The sequence below is a fragment of the Hipposideros armiger genome, unplaced genomic scaffold (assembly GCF_001890085.2).
Source record: "Hipposideros armiger isolate ML-2016 unplaced genomic scaffold, ASM189008v1 scaffold_735, whole genome shotgun sequence".
NCBI classification, from domain to species: domain Eukaryota; kingdom Metazoa; phylum Chordata; class Mammalia; order Chiroptera; family Hipposideridae; genus Hipposideros; species Hipposideros armiger.
The window spans coordinates 554,763-575,180 of NW_017732085.1; the positions used below are offsets into that span (position 1 = coordinate 554,763).

The 20,418-nt window shown below is 41.2% G+C and overlaps 1 protein-coding gene across 2 annotated transcripts in view; it reads right to left on the bottom strand.

The window, feature by feature from the left end:
- Positions 1 to 17,410, bottom strand: part of AFG3L2 (AFG3 like matrix AAA peptidase subunit 2) — a 43,923-nt gene extending 26,513 nt beyond the window's left edge. The window contains exons 1-7 of one of the 2 annotated variants that reach the window (XM_019627531.1): positions 17,105 to 17,410; positions 12,125 to 12,224; positions 11,677 to 11,754; positions 9,061 to 9,167; positions 8,773 to 8,925; positions 5,202 to 5,276; positions 1,322 to 1,446 (exon numbers count right to left, since the gene is read on the bottom strand). In XM_019627531.1, the coding sequence (XP_019483076.1) occupies positions 1,322 to 1,446; positions 5,202 to 5,276; positions 8,773 to 8,925; positions 9,061 to 9,167; positions 11,677 to 11,754; positions 12,125 to 12,224; positions 17,105 to 17,221 (755 nt within the window). In that variant the 5' untranslated portion in view covers positions 17,222 to 17,410. Of the gene's footprint in view, positions 1 to 1,321; positions 1,447 to 5,201; positions 5,277 to 8,772; positions 8,926 to 9,060; positions 9,170 to 11,676; positions 11,755 to 12,124; positions 12,225 to 17,104 lie in introns of those variants that run through there. The other variant, XM_019627532.1, reaches the window with a different exon arrangement.
- Positions 17,411 to 20,418: the final 3,008 nt, after the last annotated feature.

Below are 20,418 nucleotides of genomic sequence, written 5' to 3' on the forward strand. Positions count from 1 at the left end.
TCTGTTTTAATAAAGTTCATTTCAACACAACTAGGTGCAGATATGTACTTATATTGGTTAATATAATGCAATTTAGTTTAACTTACCATAAGAAATTTGGATCAAAACCTTGTACATGGTTTACATCAAAAACAAAACAAAACCTAAGATTTACTTTCTAATTTTTCACCTTTTACAGTATTTTAAATGCTAATACAGCAGGTAGCAAGAACCATGAAAATTTTACCTTTCGTTTATTTCTGGGGGGAAAAAAAAAATATGTGCCGACAATAAAAATTTAAAGAATGGTGCAACACAACTTTTTGTAATGTTTCAGCACCAGCCTATAAAGTGAAATAGAGTAATGCCTTGGTTTGCAAGCATAATTTGTTCCGGAAGCAAACTACTTGTATTGCAAGACATCACTCGTTTACCACATTAAAATGTATTAGAAATGTTTGCGCGTCTTGCGGAACACTCAAAAACCACGTTACTCACAATCCAAGGTTTTACTGTAATTATGATAGCCTCAGGGGCTGAAAGATATATCTATTGTATGTGAAACAATATCAATAGCTATCTGGATCTAAATACTGCAGGTAGATTGTAGATTCACACAAACGGAGGTTCAAGAAAATCCCTAAAATTGAGCAATACCATCAGCTCAATTAACATAGCAGCTCTCCGTTTTTCTGCTTTTACGTATACAGAAAAATTAAGAATTATTTCTATTTTCACTCTTGAACTGGTAACTCTATAGCAAGGTATACCTTCTGTATTAATGCAAATGGGGTAATGGCCAAGTGAGTTACCTGGGTGTACTGTAGAAGCACTCAAAGGCAATAAAATTCCCAAATAAGCTCAAAGACAAGTGACTCTGGGAATTAGTGGGCCCTTCTTGAAAGATTCAGACTTGTAAGTGACCTTATTAAAGACAAATAACCCCTAAGGGAAGCAGCAGTTCCGACATGAGAGGAAGCATAATTACTTAGAAATCTGGGAAAACTCTTAAAAATAAATGTAAATGATAGTTAAAAGGTGGGGAATACCACTCTTGAACACAAAGGTTCTTTATGCTAAAATCCTGAAAGACAGTGCATTAGATATTAAGGCCCCAAACCACTACTTAGTCAAGATTAAATATAAATGTGTAGAAAATCATTCAATTACTAGCAAAAACTAGTAAATTACCAATGGTTTTAAAAAATATGGCCAAACTGAGAAAGGCCTGTTTGAGAATCTAATGTGTAATCTGCCACCTGGTGACGGAACACAGTGAACCACCTAGACCACACTGAACAAACAGTATTCAACATGTTTATGTATTTTCACTGCTTCTTACCCATCACTTTCAGCAATGTAGACAACAGGTACCCGATTCTCCCCTTCTATGCCTAATTCCTGCTGTAAAGTTTCCAGATTCCGCTCAAAGGTGTCCACACTACCGATATTAAACCAGACGTATTGCTACAAAAACAGAAAAAAACAAAATATCCTAAGAATGAAGGGGAAACAAAGAGTTTAATTCACTAAAGGGTTCAACTTTTACTGAATTTTTCAGAAATACTGAAAATTTACAAATTAAAAAACCCAACAATAATAAAAGACTGGTTTTAATGATACAGTGATTAAGTTTCACTCAGTGAGAACACTTGACTATTTTTGGCAAATAAGCATGTCTTTAGCAATATTCCTCAGTAGTTCTAAAATTATAAACTCAAAAGAATGAAAAATCTATTTGAAAACACAATCCTTTTCATAAATAATTATGCATCTTCTATCTCTTTTCCATTTCCCAATTACTTCTTCCTAACCTAAAAGCTAATGTGACACAGTAAAACAGCCAAAGTTTATTGAGCACTTACAAAGTGTCAGCACTTTTTCTAAGCCCTTTATATATTTTAACTTATTTAATCTTCAGAGCGACCCTAAAGAGTCAGTACTATCACTAGGGGTGATAATCGAATCTGAACATTAGGAAAGCACCCCCACCATTACCCTGTTATCCTTCTATTCACTCGATCTGGTTAGTTACTGAGGCCCTAGGGAGTGACACCTGAAGGGCCTGAGGCAATGGTTATTTTAACATCCCCCGACCCCCTTCCCTGCTCCATATTATGCTAGTGTTTATTGGCTGATTATCAGCCCTATTACCATCCCCATTTCACAGATGAGAAAACCACAGGGGTGACTTCACTTGCCCATGATTACACATCTAGTAAGAGGCTGGATGTGAACCCAAGCAGTCTAGCTACATAGCCAGTGAACGACTGTAACCACCATATACAGCCTCTCTTATACAACCACAAAAACACGAATCAGAACAACCCACATTTATGGAGTTTTACTATACATTAGACCCTGTTCCAGCACTCTGCAAGTGTTAGCTACATTTTACAGCACAAAAGACTGTTCATTTTTAAACATGCAATCACTTTAAAAATATTTTTAATCCAAACAGTAAGTCTATGATATAAAACTCAGACAATTCAGAAGTGTACACAGAAGAGAGTAACATGTCATCCCATATTCCTCCCACCAACCAGTGTCACTGAGTGGTGAATATCACTCTGGTATCTCTCTCCATGTATCTAGAAACAAAGAGTAAGCTTTATAATGTAACAATAATCCTTGGTAAGTTGTTCACTGACAAAGCTACAAAATTCCTACAGTTACAAGCCCCAAAACATGTCAATAACAGATTAACATGTGATTGGAAATTCCTGACTTTGTACCTAGTATCAACTGGGCAATATGCTAAATGCATTACTCAAATCAGAGAATCATGGTGGACCAAGGACTAGCAGCATGGAGATTCTGGGGATGAAGTCTAGAGAAGACTCTCTGGTCCCCTGTGCTTCAGGTGATTCTTACGCAGTTTAAAAAACACCAATGACTTTCACAACTCTCATTTAAGCACTAAGCCCTAAAACAGTATTATTGTTGTTCACATTTTAAAGGTAGGGAAACTGAGGCTTAGAGGAGTTAGGCAGTACAGGGAGTAAAAAGTAGAGCTGATGTGAAGCCATCTGTCAGACTCCAAATCCTGTGATTATAGAGCACAGCACAATAATTAATATTGCTACTCCATTAGCAGTAGGACAGTGAAAATCTTATATCCATTTCTGAAAATTCAATGTAAAATCTATCAAATAGGCAATACATGTTTTCTGTTGAAAGAAAACTAACAAACTAAACAAAGAAAACAAAAGAAGGGCCAGCCGAGTGGCGCGATGGTTAAGAGCTGGCTTGGGATGCCAGAGGGCCCCGGTTCGGATCCCACATATGAGGGCCAGTGACACTGCCCTCTACAGCTAAGATGCTGAACAACAGCTCAACCTGGAGCTGGGCTGCCATGAGTTGCTGGCGACGGTGTAGGCTGCAGTCCCTGTGGCAGTGGGTTGCCATGGGCTACCGTATGTAGCCAGCAGCCAGCGTGAGCAGCCAGCAGCCAGCGTGAGCGGCCAGCGGCCAGCAGTCGCAGTGAGCGGCCGTCGGCCAGCAGCCAGCGTGAGCGGCCAGCAGCCGCAGTGAGCGGCCGTCCAGAAGCCGGTGACTGATCTGCCTCTCCTGGGAAGAGCGCAATGATGGTGCCAACTTGGGCCAGTGAAGCAACGTCCTCCACAACTAGACTGAAGAACAAAACAACAGCAATTTATCTGTTCCCCTTCCCCCAATTCCCCAGCGCTGTTCCCATCCCCCCAATTCCCCAATAAAAATCTTAAAAAAAAAAAAAAAAAAAAACAAAAAGCATCTATAGCTTCAACACCCAGACATAAACAGTACTGGCAATTTTGATGCCATTTTTCAAGATTTCATAATACCCCCTTTATAGTCTTGAAGTACATGTCCAATCTTGAAAAGAAATCAACATAAAACCTTAACTGTAACAAAGAAATAAAAAGAAATTTATAATAAAATGGTATTAATTTCAATACGTAAATGCTTGTGCCTGTCAATACTAAATGTAAGAATTGCCCTCTGGATAGAGTATTGGCCACTGAGAGTCAATGTTCTAGTAGGGAGATTAAAGCTCACAGGAAATGAGGAGCCCTAACGTTAACCAAGGGCCTAATGTAGACATTTATTTATTTCTAATTTTTTGCTCTATAAACAATGTTTTGGTGGACATCCTTGTATAGACATCTTTACGTGCATTCTTAATTATTTCCCTAGGATTATTACTGAATCAAAATTACTCGGTGTGTGCGTACTTTCAAAACTGCTGCTATATACACTGCCAAACTGTCCTCTTGAAAGCAGTGCCAATTTAACTCCCAGCATTAAAAGTCTGAGGGATAGTTCTAAGAAAAAAAAAGTTGCATGGTTATTAACGAACATTTCATCATAAGGTGAAGAGAATGGAAGACAAATTAAGACAAAATGATTTCCTTAAAAATGACTAAATTACCAGAGTCATAACTTCACAGATATTCTTAGATTTGCTGATATTTATCAGACAATGAGATGGTCACCATTAGCTCTAGTTTTCCTTAAAATGTTGCCCCATCCAGGAAGGATGACTAAGAGATGGTTAAACAAAACCATCCTAGGAGAGAAAGGAAGCATCTTGATAGAGAGGTCTGGCCCTGGGGGATGGAGGTAAAACTGTAGGACACTAAGGACTAGGAATGGCTCCAGGGGTCAGGCCCAGGGGAGGGCTGGGACTCACCTGGGAATCTCACTGTCCCTCTCCTTTCCTCCCCCCATAGTCCCCTCAACCCAGTCTGTGGTCTCCAAAATAGAGTTCGAACGGCTGAACAAGAAATACAAATTACTTTAAAAACAGGAAACAAAAAATAGAAATTAAAATAATATATCACAAAAAGAGATATGAGAATGCTTTTTAAACTGATTTGAAAAAGCTGTCTCAATAAAGGCAATTCAGATTTTAACATATTCTTCCTAACCAAACAAATGTTTTGTCTTGAAAAATCACAGACAACAATGAATACTGAAAACTGGGATTTCACTCACTGTTCCTAAATGTGTGGCCAAAATGCTTACCAAAACCAAACCAAAACAAAACTACTGACCCAATCTTCGTATCATAATTATGCATATTCTCACATATGTTGATGAAGATTACAACTGTTGCACTGCCCAATTCTGGTATGTACAGTGCATATACCTACTGCAATGTGAAGGTATGTTTGTTTTTCAGCTTTCAGTTTGAAAAGTTAGTTTACAGCTAATTCACGTCAATTAATAAAATCATTTACCCCATCAACAGGAGTTTTTCCCGGTGTAAAAGTCACTCGAACAAAACGCTTATTGACGACTTCCAGTCTCTCTACCTGCAATTTTAAAAAGTTAAATATTCAAACATAAATTTACTGAAAAGACTTGAGATATCCTTTTAAGCCCATTTTTAAAATGCATGTATGTCAGACATACAAAGAATAATGAATAACATAATGATGCTCCATGTTCCCCCCCTCTGGCTTGAGAAATAAAACATCACAAACACTGCGGAAGCCACCAGTCTCACCCTCTCCCCAGAGGCGGCCACTGTCTGCATTCGGTGCTGACTATCTCAAAGCATGTCCTGGCACTTGTGTCACGCATAGAAGCAACCCTAAACATAACACTCACTTTTGCCTGTTTTTAAATTTTTAAAATGGTCTCATTTGGTATATATTCTTTTACAATATTCTTTTTCTTCCTATCGTTTTATTTGTGAGGTTCATCCATGTTGACATGTCAGTTCTATGGAGCAGTCCATTCTAAGAGCACGCCCCAAGTTATTTATCCATTCTCCTGTTAACAGACATTTAGGCTGTTTCAAAAGGTTCACTATCACAAACAATGCTGTTATAAACATTCCTGCATAGACCTTCTTGGGCACATCTTCAAAAATTTCTCTGGGATATGTACCTGTAGACGGATACAGTAAGGCTGGGTTGCAGGGTATATACATCTTCAGTGTCATTAAACAGTGTCAAACTGTGCTCCAACTCACACTCCCAGCAATATATTCCCAGTGCTCTACATCCTCGTTTGCTATTATAGAACTTGGTTTTTTTCTGTAACCTCCTAACTATATTGGATTCTTAAGAACATTCTTTAACTTCATCCCAGGGCCTTTGGCTGATTCACAGCATGAGCCCTTTGGGAGAAGCTTGCTTCCTGCTGTCATGAAGTCTGCTCTGGCATGAAATCTGGAAGGTATGAGTTAAATTGGAAAGTGAGGGTGCCCAGATAATTCCAGGAAGAGATGAAACAGGGGACTGTTCCAAAGGCAGTCCGCCTGGAAAGGAGGAACAACTCTACCCCCACAGAATTGTTGGTGCGATGGTAAACTGATTCCACAAAACCAGCAGGTCAGGAAGAGATGCAGCTATGGAGAATCCTCCCCAAGGGTGTCACCACCCTCCAAAGGACAGCTGCAGCACCCTCCACACAAATGGGAATTACTTCTTAGAAAGCAGGCTCCCCATAATATCTGGAAATTACAGATATAATATCATCATTTTCATGAGAAAAACATTTGCTCCAAAAATCTGAATAATTACAAGATGTGATCAAACAATACGGTGAATGTTTAACTAAAAAAAAAAAAAAATTACAGTAAAAGACACATTGCCATTAATCCCCCTCACTTCGAACACACTTATCCCATCATTCTTGCCACTTTCTGAAGCAGTTCTGGAAGTCCTCTTTCGTGAGTGTTTTTAGTTGCGCTGTCATGGCTGCCTCGATGTCCTGAATGGATTCAAAACGTTTACCTTTCATGGTCATCTTGACTTTGGGGAAGAGCCGGAAGTTGCAGTGCCAGATCTGGTCGTTCAGGTGGATGAGGACACACCGTAATGTTTTTATTTCACAGAAATTGCCGTACCAGAAGCGATGTGTGACATGGAGCCTTTCCCTTGCGATCGTAAGATATGGTGAACACAGCTGCCAAATGCCATACAGTGGAAGAAAGGCAGGGATCTTTTATACAGGAAGTGGCACATCGAACCTTAGTAACAGTATGTGACAAGTTTCAACTTGTTCGGTGCAGTCAGTTGGGTGTGAGCTATAGTTGAGAGGTGTGTTTTTTTTTTTTTTTTAAAGATTTTTTATTGGGGAATTGGGGGGAGGGGAACAGCGTTGGGGAATCAGGGAAGGGGAACAGACAGGTAGACATATTGCTGTTTTGTTCTTCAGTCTAGTTGTGGAGGATGTCGCTTCACTGGCCCATGTTGGTATGATCAATGTGCTCTTCCCGGGTGAGGCAATTGGTCACCGGTCGTTGGTCAGCCGCTCACAGCGGCTCCCAGTAGCTCATACCACCTACCAGGCGCTCACGCTGGCTGCCAGCCACTCACGTAGCTCACAGCAGCCCGCTGTAGCCCCATTGCAGCCTACGCCGTCGCCAGCGACTCATGGCAGCCCAGCTCCAGGTAGAGCTGTTGTTCACCATCTTAGCTGTAGAGGGCGCAGCATCACTGGCCCTCAATGTGGGATCTGAACCGCAGCCCTGATGCTCAGAGCTGGTGTCCCAAGCCAGCTCTTAACCAGCTGAGCCACTCGGCTGGCCCAGAAGGTGTGTTTTAAAGTGTGCTGTATATCATCCTCCATCATGACAATGCTCTGTGTCACACATTGCTTCTGGCATATAGCAATTTCTGTCAAATAAAAAGATTATGGTGTGTCCTCATCTACCGCATTTGGCACTATGTGACTTCTGGCTCTTCCCGAAAATCAAAATGACCATGAAAGGTAAACGTTTTGAATCGACTCAGGACATTGAGGCAGCCACGACAGCACAACTAAAGACACTCATGAAACAGGACTTCCAGAACTGCTTTAGAAAGTAGCAAGAACGATGGCTAAGTGTGTTCGAAGCGAGGGGGAGTATTTAGAGGGGCATTAAAGGCAATGTGTCTTTTACCGTAATAATTTTTATTTAAACATTCACCATATTGTCTAATCACAACTTGTATTTCCATTTTTTCCATCCTCACTTTACTGTACAACCTGTAAAAATAATTTTAGATTCTTTATACTACCTAAGTATTAATATTTTTTCTTTATTTTATCCATGTCATTGATGAAAAATCTAGTACAGAAAGGCTAATTTCCCCAAGGTTACAGGCTTAATCCTGGTTCTCTTACTTACATTTCATCAGTTCTAAGATGGACATTGTTCATATTTTAACATCTCAGAAACGGACGCATTTGACAACTGACAATATTTTAGTTTCAGTGGAGCCTTACTAAATTTTTCTTAGTAACACACAAATTAATGTATGTCTTACAATCAACAGCATCTTAAATAAGCTGAAATAGGGTCTTACCAGGTAAAGACCAAGCAGGCAGTAACAAAGCTTCCTGAGCAGCCCCAGGCGCGCCCTTACTTATAGCCCATCCAGTCTCATTGTAAACATTCTGAGTGGCTTATTCATCCAATTCCAAGCCCACAGGACATTAAAGCAGAAAAGATGTAAAGAAGGACTGGGAGAGGCTGGCAGCCTTCACATTACAATGAGAAGAGGCAACCGAGGGCACATGAGAAAACGATGCAAGCACATGGAGGACTGCCAGAGCCAGAGTCGGGAAAGGTGGAACCAAAATTAGGTTCTTGTATGAAGTAAAACAAAAGGATTTTGTGGTAAATTTGGGACTGCTGGGTCAAAACAAACAGGTTTTTTGGTTGTAGTACTTTTTAGCATTAAAAAAGTCCAATGTGAAAATAGTCACTTTACAATTGTGCTTGGCTAACCTGCTGACTATCACATTATTGGTCTAATCTACTGAATTTTACCTTTTTAACCAGAATAGCCACCAATCCCATAAAATACTTACTACTCCTTTGGAAAGATAGTTGTTGACAAAGTCCTTCCATGTGATTTCTCTTCCGGAGCTCTTGAATAGAAAGTAAAACATGACTCCACTCCAAAACAAAGTAGTCCAGAGAAAGTACATCCTGAATTCCTTGTCATCCCATGGAAAGTCACCCTAGGAAAAGAAAGATACAGTTTCTGTGAAGAATGAAATGTCAAAATATGATCTATGTTATGTTGGGCACAAATCCCTTCCAATGCCATTAAAGCCTCTCCTGCTTTCCCGGGGTCACCCAGCTTAGCATCAAACCTTCTGGAACCTGGACCACCAGTGAGAATCATCTTTCTTGCCACCTCGTTTTCCGCCACCACCAACTCCTCCTCCAGAAGAACGCGGGGTAGCAGCCGACTTGGATTCTGTTCATAAACAAAGAGCAGTTCTGTTCATAAACAAAAACCAGCAGCATGGCAGGTTTTTACATCTCTCAATGCTTCCATTATTACAGTTAATAAAAGATGTATTGTAAAATACATTATGGCAACTGATCCGTTACTAAATAAAGTACTATGAGGAAGGATGAAGACTAACATAAAGAGTTAACATTCAAGGAGGCTTGCCAGTGCTACATACATTATCTCATAAAATCTGCACAAAAATCTAATATCCTGGTAAGTATACTACTATCCACTTTACAGATGAAGACACTGTAGCTTAAGTAACTTGATGAATAATGTGTTACAGTGTTAAGTGACAATAAGTGACAGAGTCAGAATGTGAATGCAAGGAAGTGAATTCTTGAGTTCCGATGGTAAAAAGTAAGCGCTCCCCTTTCCCATTCCCACAAAGTGTACACTGTTAGTTTCTTCTGTAGGGAAGACATGATTCCGATAATTGGCAAAAAGAACACAAAATCCTCACCCATATAAATTTGGTTTGCAAGAACTGGAAATTAGTCACTGTTATGGGTTAAACTGTGTCCCCCCCACAATTTCACATGTTGGAGTCCTAAGCCCCAGTGTTCCTATTTGGGGACAGGGTCTTTACAGAAATAACCAAGTTAAGATAAGGTCACATGGGTGGGTCCTAATCCAAAATGATTGGTGTTTTATAAAAAGGGGAAATTTGGACTCAGGCATACATAGAAAAAAGGCAATGTGAAGAAACACAGAGAAAAGACAGCCATCTACAAGCCAAGGAGAAAGGCCTAGAACAGATCCTTCCCTCACAACCCTCACAAGGAACCAATGCTGCTAGTGACACATTCATTGGTTTTGGACTTGCAGCCTCCAGAACTGTGAGACATACATTTCTGTTGCTTACAACACCCATTTGTGGTACTTTGTTATGGCAGCCCTAAGGAAACTAATACAGTCACTAACATCTTCCTTCTCTTCCCACTTTCCTATTCTCGTAAAGACCCACATAGGGCTGGCCGAGTGGCGCAATGGTTAAGAGCTGGCTTGGGACGCCAGAGGGCCCCGGTTCGGATCCCACATATGAGGGCCAGTGACACTGCCCTCCACAGCTAAGATGCTGAACAACAGCTCAACCTGGAGCTGGGCTGCCGTGAGTCGCCGGCGACGGCGTAGGCTGCAGCCCCTGTGGCAGTGGGTTGCCATGGGCTACCGTGTGTAGCCAGCAGCCAGTGTGAGCAGCCATCCAGAAACCGGCAACTGATCTGCCTCTCCCGGGAAGAGCGCAATGATGGTGCCAACTTGGGCCAGTGAAGCAATGTCCTCCACAACTAGACTGAAGAACAAAAGGACAGCAACTTGTCTGTTCCTCTTCCCCCAATTCCCCAGTAAAAATCTTTAAAAAAAAAAAAAAGGACCCACAAATACCATTCTAACATCTTTAGCCACTGTGAAGCCACCGCTCTACTATGCAGGATGAGAGGCTGTGGCACACAGTTACCCCTAGTGGATACATGGCATTGTGGCTCCCTGACTCACTCACCCCACCGTGATGCATACAAAAGCTTGTGCACTGTCTTAAGTGAGGCAAGGTCTGTGAAAGGCACGCCTTACCTGGAGCGAGGAACAAGGCTGGTAAGCCCTTCTAAAATTGTCTGACAATATTCCACACTACTCTGGGACAAAGTAAAATATACGCAAAAGGTACCCAATAGGTTATGTTTAAAAATTAGACCTATTATCATAAATCTGCTCCCAAAACAAGATTAAAAGGCTACTTACCATGTCCCTGGGTAACACTGTAGAAGTCGCCTATGTCACCAATACTCCAATCAGCCCACACAAGTGCTTCTCCCTTCCCTTATCCCCTGGCCTTTCTTTCATTCCTTAAATTCTTTGAGCAGAAATTTGTCTCTCCAACTAGACCCAAGTTCATTTAAAAACATGGGACTTATTATATTTTTCTTTACATTTCCCTAAAAAGAAAGGATGCCAATTGAATGCCAACATGCGTTAGGCATTGTGCTAAATGCTATTATTACACATGTGAAATGGGGGACAGGAGGGTTGGCACCCACATGGTACCCCAAGTCAGCCAGCTCTAAGAAAAACCCTCTCTAAATCCCTAAGGTTAAGATATGGCTCTGAGGAACAATCTGAAAAACTGCACTACACCACGTGTGTCAAATAAATCGCATGGATTAGGTTTTCTAAGATTTTTCTCAGTGGTTTAAATTGTGTCAAATACATTCATTAATATGCAGTTATATATAATTGATATTGATCAGTCAATATCTCGCCTTAAATTAATGCAACTTGAGAAATTACAAGAAAGTATAAATGGAAAATTAAAGGTGAAATGAAACATAGGGTCTGTAGAATTTTATATGTACTTGTAACCTACAAGTTTCAGAACTGCCTTAAGATAACACTTCTGTGTTCAGTGAAAACTATTACCAACATTGTGTTAGAGAAAAACAGGAAGTTTAAACATAATCTTTTAAAAATGTACCTTTTTTTTCTCCCGTAACGTCTTTAGGTTCACTAGCCTTTTTTCCATTTTTTCCATTAGGAAAGTATTTTTCAAATCCTGTTAGGAAAGGAAAAAAAATACATACCCTCAAACTGAAAGTCATCAGGTTTTGTGTATGTGTGTTTGTGTTTAAAGCAGCTAAATACATCATTAAAAAGCATAAGCTAAAAGTATATTTCTTGTGTAGGAATAAATCAGTCTAAATAATATAGTTCACAACCCGGGGTGTAAAAGAAAAAAGTCTCATTTGCATGCCAATTTCATTACCTATACAAGGGCCACAGGTGAAGGTGACACATTTTTACCACTGCAATCAGACATGAGGAGAAAACCTCAAACATATCTATGTACCTGCTTAGTAAAGACCTGCTGTGGCATGGCTCTTTAACAAGAAGAAAGAATATTATGATCACTTCTAAGTATTTACCTTTTGGAGGTCGAGAACAGAATCTTTGATAAGCAGCAATCACATCTGTCAAAAGAGAATTTCTGCTAGTCGTTTCTTGAGTTGTAGCATATCGATAAAGCTGCAACATGACATATAAATAAAAGCATGAATTATATCAAGATAAAGAATTTTGAAAAAGAGCTTCATTTCCTAATATAAAATGGATGAAATGTTTCTCCCTTCACCAGGTCGTTACAGACTGGCAATGAAAGACCCCCCCCCCTCTAGGGAGGACTAGGGTTGTCTGGCACTGTGCCACTCCATCCAGCAATAGAACCACCAAACATAAATTCGTATCCAGAGGATAAAAGTACTTCAAAATCACATATAAGTTAGAATTGTAGTCCAAGAACAATTCTCTGGCAACACATTCACTTTGGTATTGTTTACTTAATTTACAGCATTCAAAAGATACTCTGACATGGGAAATCTGCAGCTTCATATTGACTCACCTGCCGGGTCTATAATACTGCAATATTTACCTGAAATTACAGGACAATGCTGCTTTTAAACATAATATGAAATTTATATCACTAATAATCCTTATACTAGTAACATTTGCTAAAGATATTTGATATATTGTCATCCCGGTGAGAATCCTAGTTATACAAGTCCCATTACAGATACATCTTTGCTTTAAATAACATATGTTGCTAAGAAGTTGTGTAAAAATCCAGTCTAGGTAAATGAAAGTATAATGTAAACAAACTGAGGACGCTCCTTATTAAATTTTCAGCTGCACAGTTAAAAGCACTGTCATTGAGGGGATATAACCAAAAAATTTTTAAAGATTTTATTGGGGAATTGGGGAAGGGAACAGTGTTGGGAAATTGGAGAAGGGGAACACTGTGTTTTTCCAGAACCCATCAGCTCCAAGTCCAATTGCCACTTTCAATCTATTGGGTTGTCGGAAAACTCATGATGCATTTTTTTCAATGAAAATCATAGAAAAAAATACATCATGACTTTTCTGACAACCCAATAGTTGTGGTGGGGTGCAGCCCACCATCCCATGCAGGAGTCGAACTGGTAACCTTGTTGTTAAGAGCACGCACTCTAACCAACTGAGTCATCCGGCCGGCTGATATAACCAAATTTGACAGTGAAAAAATTCAAGTACTCTTATCCTTTAGCAAAGTGAAAATTCACCACCATGTTTTGGGAAGACAAGCTTTTAAAGACAGATGGGAATGTTTAAAGTGAAGTTCATCTGTATTAGCATCCATCATTATTTGTCTCCTTTAAGGTCTTATGAAAAAGAAAATCACAAAACCACATAAAACCTCTTCACATCCACTAGCATGGCTATAATCAAACAGATTGACAATTACAAGCATTGGTGAGGATGTGGAGAATGTGGAGTCCTTGCACAATGCTGGTGGTAATGGGAAATGGTACAGCCACTTTGGAAAAGTGGAATTGTCAAAATGTTAAATGTAGAATTACCATATGATCCAACAGGTCCACTCCTACTCAAGAAAACTGAAAATTTATGTTCATACAAAACCTTGTACATGAATGTTCATAGTAGCATTATTCATAATAACCAAAAAGTGGAAACAACTCGAATGTCCATCAACTGACTATGAACAGATAAACTGTGGTATCCTCATACAATGGAGTATTATTCAGCCATAAAAAGAAATGAAGTACTGATAAATAGATAAATCTTGAAAACATTGTGCTAAGTTAAAGAAACCAGACACAAAAAAGGTCACATATTATATGATTCTATTTATATGAAATGTCCAAAATAGGTAAAGCCATAGAAAATGTAGATTAGTAGCTGCCTTGGGCTAGAGAAATAACTGGAGAGAAATGGAAAGTGACTGCAAATGGTTACAGGGCTTCTTTTTGGGGTAATGAAACTGTTCTGGAATTAGACAGTGGTAATGGTTGCACAACCTTGTGAAGATACTAAAAACCACTGAATTGTACACTTCAAAATGATGAATTTTATGGTATGTGAATAAAAATGTCAATTAAAAACCAGATAAAAAAGAATGAGCTGATTTAAGTTCAAATTAATACAAAATTCTACAGTAAAATAAGACAGAAACACTACCACTGTTCTTGATTGACAGCAATGCTGGTCTGAGAGAATTTGGAGTTTCTGTTGTGTGAGGCCCTCCATGACCCCTGGGAACATTCTAATAACCACTGACAATGGATAAAAATGCATCATAAGTGAATAAAGTTTTTCCAATGCCAAATCTATTATAAGTGTCAATTATAACGACCTGTTATTCAAACTGGACAAGGCAAGAAAGTTACACTGGTTCGTTGAGTATCTACTCCAGGCAGGAGCTGCCAAGCAGCAGGGAGTCCACAGGATAATCAGAACCAGTCTCTACCCCTAAGAAACTCAGAAGTGTAAGGAAGAGAGTCCTGGCAATAAACCAATTACAGGATGGTATAATATGTGCAACAAAACTTCTAAGTGTAAGAAACACCTGTAAAAGCACTTTTCAAATTATAAGGCAATATCTAGAGTTAAATGATCATTTCCAATTATTCTGAAAGCTATCTGAAAGTTTCTTTATATCCTCATATAAAGCGAGTCTTTATGTCACCATAAACCTTAGTACAGAACTGGGCACATGGTATGTACTCCATAAATATTTGTTGACTAATAAGCCCCCTTTACACTCTTATTTTCACATTTGTTGACCTAGAATATCTCTAACAATATTCCTGTGACCATATTTTACGCTGAGGTTTTCTATAGAGAAAGTTTTTTCCTGTACATATCTAATCCAGCACAAAGAATGTAAAAGATATCAATTCACAAAATTTAAATTTAGAGCACCTCATTTTGGAGGATTAGCTTTTATGTTTGACATTACGAGCACTTTTTAGTTGCTTTATCATCAGTCTTATTCCTCTGAGCATAATACCTGAGAACTGACATCTCAGACATCAAAAATCTTTTCCCCAGGAGTCTCACTGTGAGAATAGTTACTTCTGTCTCTGACCTTTAACAGCAGCACGAACTTAAAGGAAAATCTGTTCTATGAGACTCCCTTGCAAGTAGCACAGTAATGCCCCAGTGTCTCCACCCAGATCTTCAGAGCAGTACCAGGGACCACTATTAATCCGCTATCACTGTCAGTGCAGGGGTTTCCTTATACCTTAGCAGCGATGATTCACAGGGACAATAGTGCCACTCCAAAGAAGGTCCTTTTAGACACGATTCCTGCCATAAAACTGCAAAATCACAAGGCAGATCGTACCTGCTCATTATATGTCTGAGTTCAACAATCACTAAGGGCAAAAGGAGAGGAATTAGAGCAACATTAAGATAGGGAAATGAATGCAAGAAACTGAAAAAAGAGCTAGTGCAGGGCAATATGGAGTAGGAAAGAGATGAAGATAATCCAAGACTGACAAGGGAGATTCAAAGAGTAAAAATCATGAATGCAGGTGTGGAGGAAAAACGGGTGCTGTAATAAACCCAACCAAATGTAACCTCACAGGGTGATCTGATCATAAATTCCTAACTAGGCAGGACATGTGTAGCCACACTCCAGACATATAACTTCTTTAGTAAAAGGTTTATCTTTGCCTTAAGCAAGCCCTATCCATTGCTTCTGTGCATCTAGGTTAACACGCACCTGTGAAATGCCTCCTTTTCAGATGCCTGTGAAGCATGACCGCCCTCAAGAAACCACATAATCTTAACTATCTGTAATCCAATCCCTGCCTTGCTTTCTCCCACTCCATGTATCTTCCTTTCGTTCCGTTCCCTCCTTAATTCTAAATGCATAAAAGAAACTGCAAACCTCATTCTCCTGAGCATTTGCGATCTTGCTTCCCAGCATTATCATCATTTTGGCTCAAATAAACTCTTATAAAAATTCTCTACAGGTTTGGACATTTCTTACCTCAACACAGATACTATATATACTCCGTTTTAAGTGGAGAGGCTGAGATAATTTCCTCAGGGGCATTTGGCTAGTAAGTGGCAGGTTACTGTGACTGAGTCCAGGGCCTTAACCACCATGCTCTTTTGTCTCTACATGTGCACTTCTAGGTAAACTAATGCAAGGCTTGACTCTAAAGAACTGACAGCAAGAAACTGTGTCATGGAAATCGCTGAAATCCACTACTCACTACATGAACCTTTACTTGAGACAGATGACTGCCACAGTTCTGTCAGAACACACTATCATCACTTCAGAAAAATGTATTACTATAGCCCAACTGCATTGAGCCCTGTATCTGTTAGTATCACCGACAGAGACATAGCCTGCTATTGAGGGCAGGCCTTCTTATGCAACAAAAAAATGTCTACTCTGAATGTGGCATTATTAATCATAGTTGATGTTTATTAGTAAGTACTATGTGCTAGACCCAGAATGCTACCAATAGCTCCACTCAACAGATGGGAAAATGGAGGCCCAGAGAGGTTAAGGCGCTTATCTCCAAAACCTGGGCTTTTACTACATCATGCTCATGCTGCCGACTCTTAAAACATATACACAACACATACATTCTGTTGTCCAATGTCATGAAAGCAGGTAAAACGAAGGCAACCAGTGCCGGATATATGACAGATAAGTTCCTTAACCTTTTTAGGTCTCAGTAGCACGTCTGTAAAACAGGCTCACCCTAAATGAAGTCAGAGGACCCTCCCAGATGATCTTTTGAAGTTCCCTGACGCAAAGATTTGACTCTATTGGAGACGCATGTTTTCAAAAACCCAACTTGATACCCAGGGTTTGACTAGCACAAGCGTGCCTAGGGGAACCAAGGGATACACGACCATAAACACAGAGCGTCCTAAAATTGAAAGGCAGCGCACGCTGCCTCACTAAAGAGGAGCTCGCCTGGGACGCCCGGCGGGCCGCGAGCGCGCGCCCATGGGCCGGTGACCTTGACGCCCTACTTTCCGGGCCCGCGCTCGAGGTCCGGGTCGGGTCGGGTTGCGGGCAGAGGGCAATGGGCGCCCGGACTCACCGTCCGGAGGCAGGATCGCTTGTTGGGGCCCACGCCCCCGCCAGGCAGGAGCAGCGGGGGCAGGCCGCGGGGCCAGCAGCCGCCCCGGCCCCAAAGCAGCAGGCAGCGATGCGCCATGGCAGCCCGCGCTCCCGCTCGGGCCGGCGCTGCTTTGTGGCCGGCAGGCGGACAGCTACCGGTGGCTTTGGCCAGCTAAGGACCGCTGAGAGCTGAGGCCTCCAGACTGCTCTCCGGACCCGCCGCTCACCGGCGAGCCCACGCTCTCGACGCGCGCTTTTCCCGACCCCGGCGTGCTGGCGTGCTGGCGTGCTGACGTTAGCCGTAAGGCGGGCCCTTGGGGCCCAGGGTGGCTCCAGCGGTTCAGCAGCGTCCTCACTCAGTCTGGGCTGGAGGCGGAGCCTAAGAAGATTAGCGTGGAGGGCGAGTGGAGGGCGGTGGGCGGAGCCGAAGGGAGCAAGGAGGAAGGCGAGTGGAGGGCGGGGCTGGAGGGGGCGCATAGGGGACGGCGGCGGGGCTGGGGTGGGACCAAAAAGAGAAGCTTGTGCGTGGTGGGCGTGGCTGAGCGCGGGACCTAAGGGAGGGCTGAGGAGGGCGAGAGGTGGGCGGGGACCTGGACAGGACTTGTCAGGGTAGGCGCGGTGGGAGTAGGCTTTTGGGGTCGCCGACCTGGTCAGGGTGGGAAGCCATCTTGAACATTTTGGCATGCACTCTCTCAGTGAGTCACTCGTCAAATATTCTGAGCGCCTACTCAGTGTTGGGCATCGTTCTAAGTCCTAGAGGTGCCAAAGCACAGATCCCTAACCCTTAGGAAAGTAATGCAAAGAATAACATTTGCAAATATAAAAATGTTGGGACTCTGACATCTAGCTTACTTGGGCCCATCAAGAACTGTTTCAAAGAGAAATGATTTTTCAGAGAATAGAGTTAGTTCTCCAGGCAGTAGAGACCTGTCAATCTTGTATAGGGATGGCTGCTTTGTGTATATGTCCTGGTATGTGTGGGATGCGGCATGGGCACAAGTGAGAACATAACCAGACAACTGGTTACTATATCAGTGTAACTGAGGGGCAAATCAACCCCCTTTGTTATTTGCCATCCCACCTGGGCTCTGCAGTGTCCGCTATATTTGTGTACCCAATCTGTTAGTTTGAATATTTGTGAGGGAGTCAGTGTCCTGATCTTTGCTAGTACATCAGCCTTCGTATTTCCAGGAGGTGAGTTAGACGGATGAGCAAAAACATGATAGACTGTCAGGCTCCTGCAACCGTTTTCAGATTTTTTTCCATATTGTGGCTCCCTACAATGGCATTTTTAGTACTTGCCAGCTGTCTCATGTCCATTGTGCCACCCAGGTCATGCGACCCTTAAATATAGCTCAAGTGTCTATACAGTAGACTATAGACTATGGCTCATGTGTACATATCAGTCACACAGCTTAGTTCTGTCCACTGGCTACTCTGTTGTACTCCCATTTCAAACCATGTAGTGTTGTACGGGGTTGTATGGCCACCGCAGTCCATACACAAGGCTTACCTCTGCTGGACCCAACCATGTACCATGTATTTTTAGGGATAGGAATTGTGGCTTCTCTTACTGACAAGGGCATTATTTGTGGGGCCACTACAGTAAGGACTAAAGTGGTCTTGTAATACATTGACTCCAAAATGGCATGTAACTCATTGCCTAAAGGACTTGTGGAAAGGGCACTGTGCTGTTGCAAATATGCATGGCATTTTGTAGAGTGGAGGCTTGGACAAAAGCTGAAGTGAGCCTTGCAAATAACTCTTAATTGGGAGTCCCATGTGCACTGTCACCGGTAGGGCCGCAGTGATGGGTTCTATTTGTTGCAATGTTTTATACACTCCCAAGAGTACACTCTCAGCACCCTTCCATAATCAGAACCAGAACCCAAGGGGCACAGCTTCCCCTTGTTGACCATGTCATAGGCCCCAACTAATTTTGCTATGGCTTACAGTTACATCCAAAGACATGGGTACATCAGCAAGGGGGAAACCCAAGGCCAGTGCCTGGCCTACTAGGATTTTTGTTTTTACAAATGCAGCTTGCTGCTCACTTTCCCAGCACCAATGAGAGCCTTATTTTACCAGCTGATGTAATGGGTGCAAACATTGAGCCAGATGGGGGAATGAAAGCCCATCAGTACCCTAAAAGGCCTAAAAAAGCTTTGTAACTGTTTCACTGTTTTTGGTGTGGGAAGATGTATTTTGTCAATGACTGTGCCCAGTATAAGATGCATCTTACCTGACCAGGTGACCCCCAGGAAATTTATAACCGGGCTTGTGCCTTGTATCGTTTTTGGACTGATGGCCATCTTCTCTGTTGTAGGTGGTTTAGCAAGACCTGCAAATCTTTACAGGTGAACATTATGTCATCCATGTAATGAGCCCATTTCACAAAGGTTGGGAAAGAAAACAGTGACAGGTCCTGTTTGGCATATGGTAGGGCTATATAAATAGCCTTGAGAGGGCACTTGGAAAGTATACCCAAATTGGGAAACACACTTTTTAATATTTTTTTATTTTTGTGAGGGCTTCAGACTTGCTGCAGGAGAAGGCTTCGACTCATCCAGAAAATATACACACAACAAGAACATATTGGTAACCCATACTAAGTGGCAGTTGACTGAAGTCCAGCTTAAATGCACTATGATTTATGAAGGAATGTAGAAACTGAAAAACAGGGTTTGTCAGTGAGCCTGGAAGAACCAAGTGGCAGTCCTGTTTAGCCCCAACTATTCAATCTACAACCATTGTTCACCCATCTTAATTTTTCTGATTCAGGAGCAGACTGTTGCCATGTTACAAGGACATCAGTACTGCAAAAGTCTGGCCATGAGGGATCATTTTTGCAGAAACAGAATAAACTTCATCTACTTGTGCCACAATCTGATACTCAGGCTCAGTTCTTTTAGTGTTTGCCTCAGTTTTGATGACAGACATTTTAGGCCAGTACATCGCATATTTCCAGGAATTTCACATAATTCCTGGAACATTTATAACATATACAATAATATAACATAAAGAAGTCTCAATGTTATTTTTTATTTGATAATGATTTCCATGTAACTTCAACACACCAAATAAGCCTAATTCGTTTAATATTTTTCTTTTATAAAGAGGGGAAACAAATCTTTTGAGGCATTCCAGGGGCCCTCTGGCACACCCCAAAGCCATTCCCAGTTTAAGGAAAAGACTCTAATTTTGTGTCAGCTTACTCTTGATATTTAAATTTATGTACTTAATTAAATTTACTTCAATATTATTTAGCTCAACCACACAAAATTTTCTTTTTAA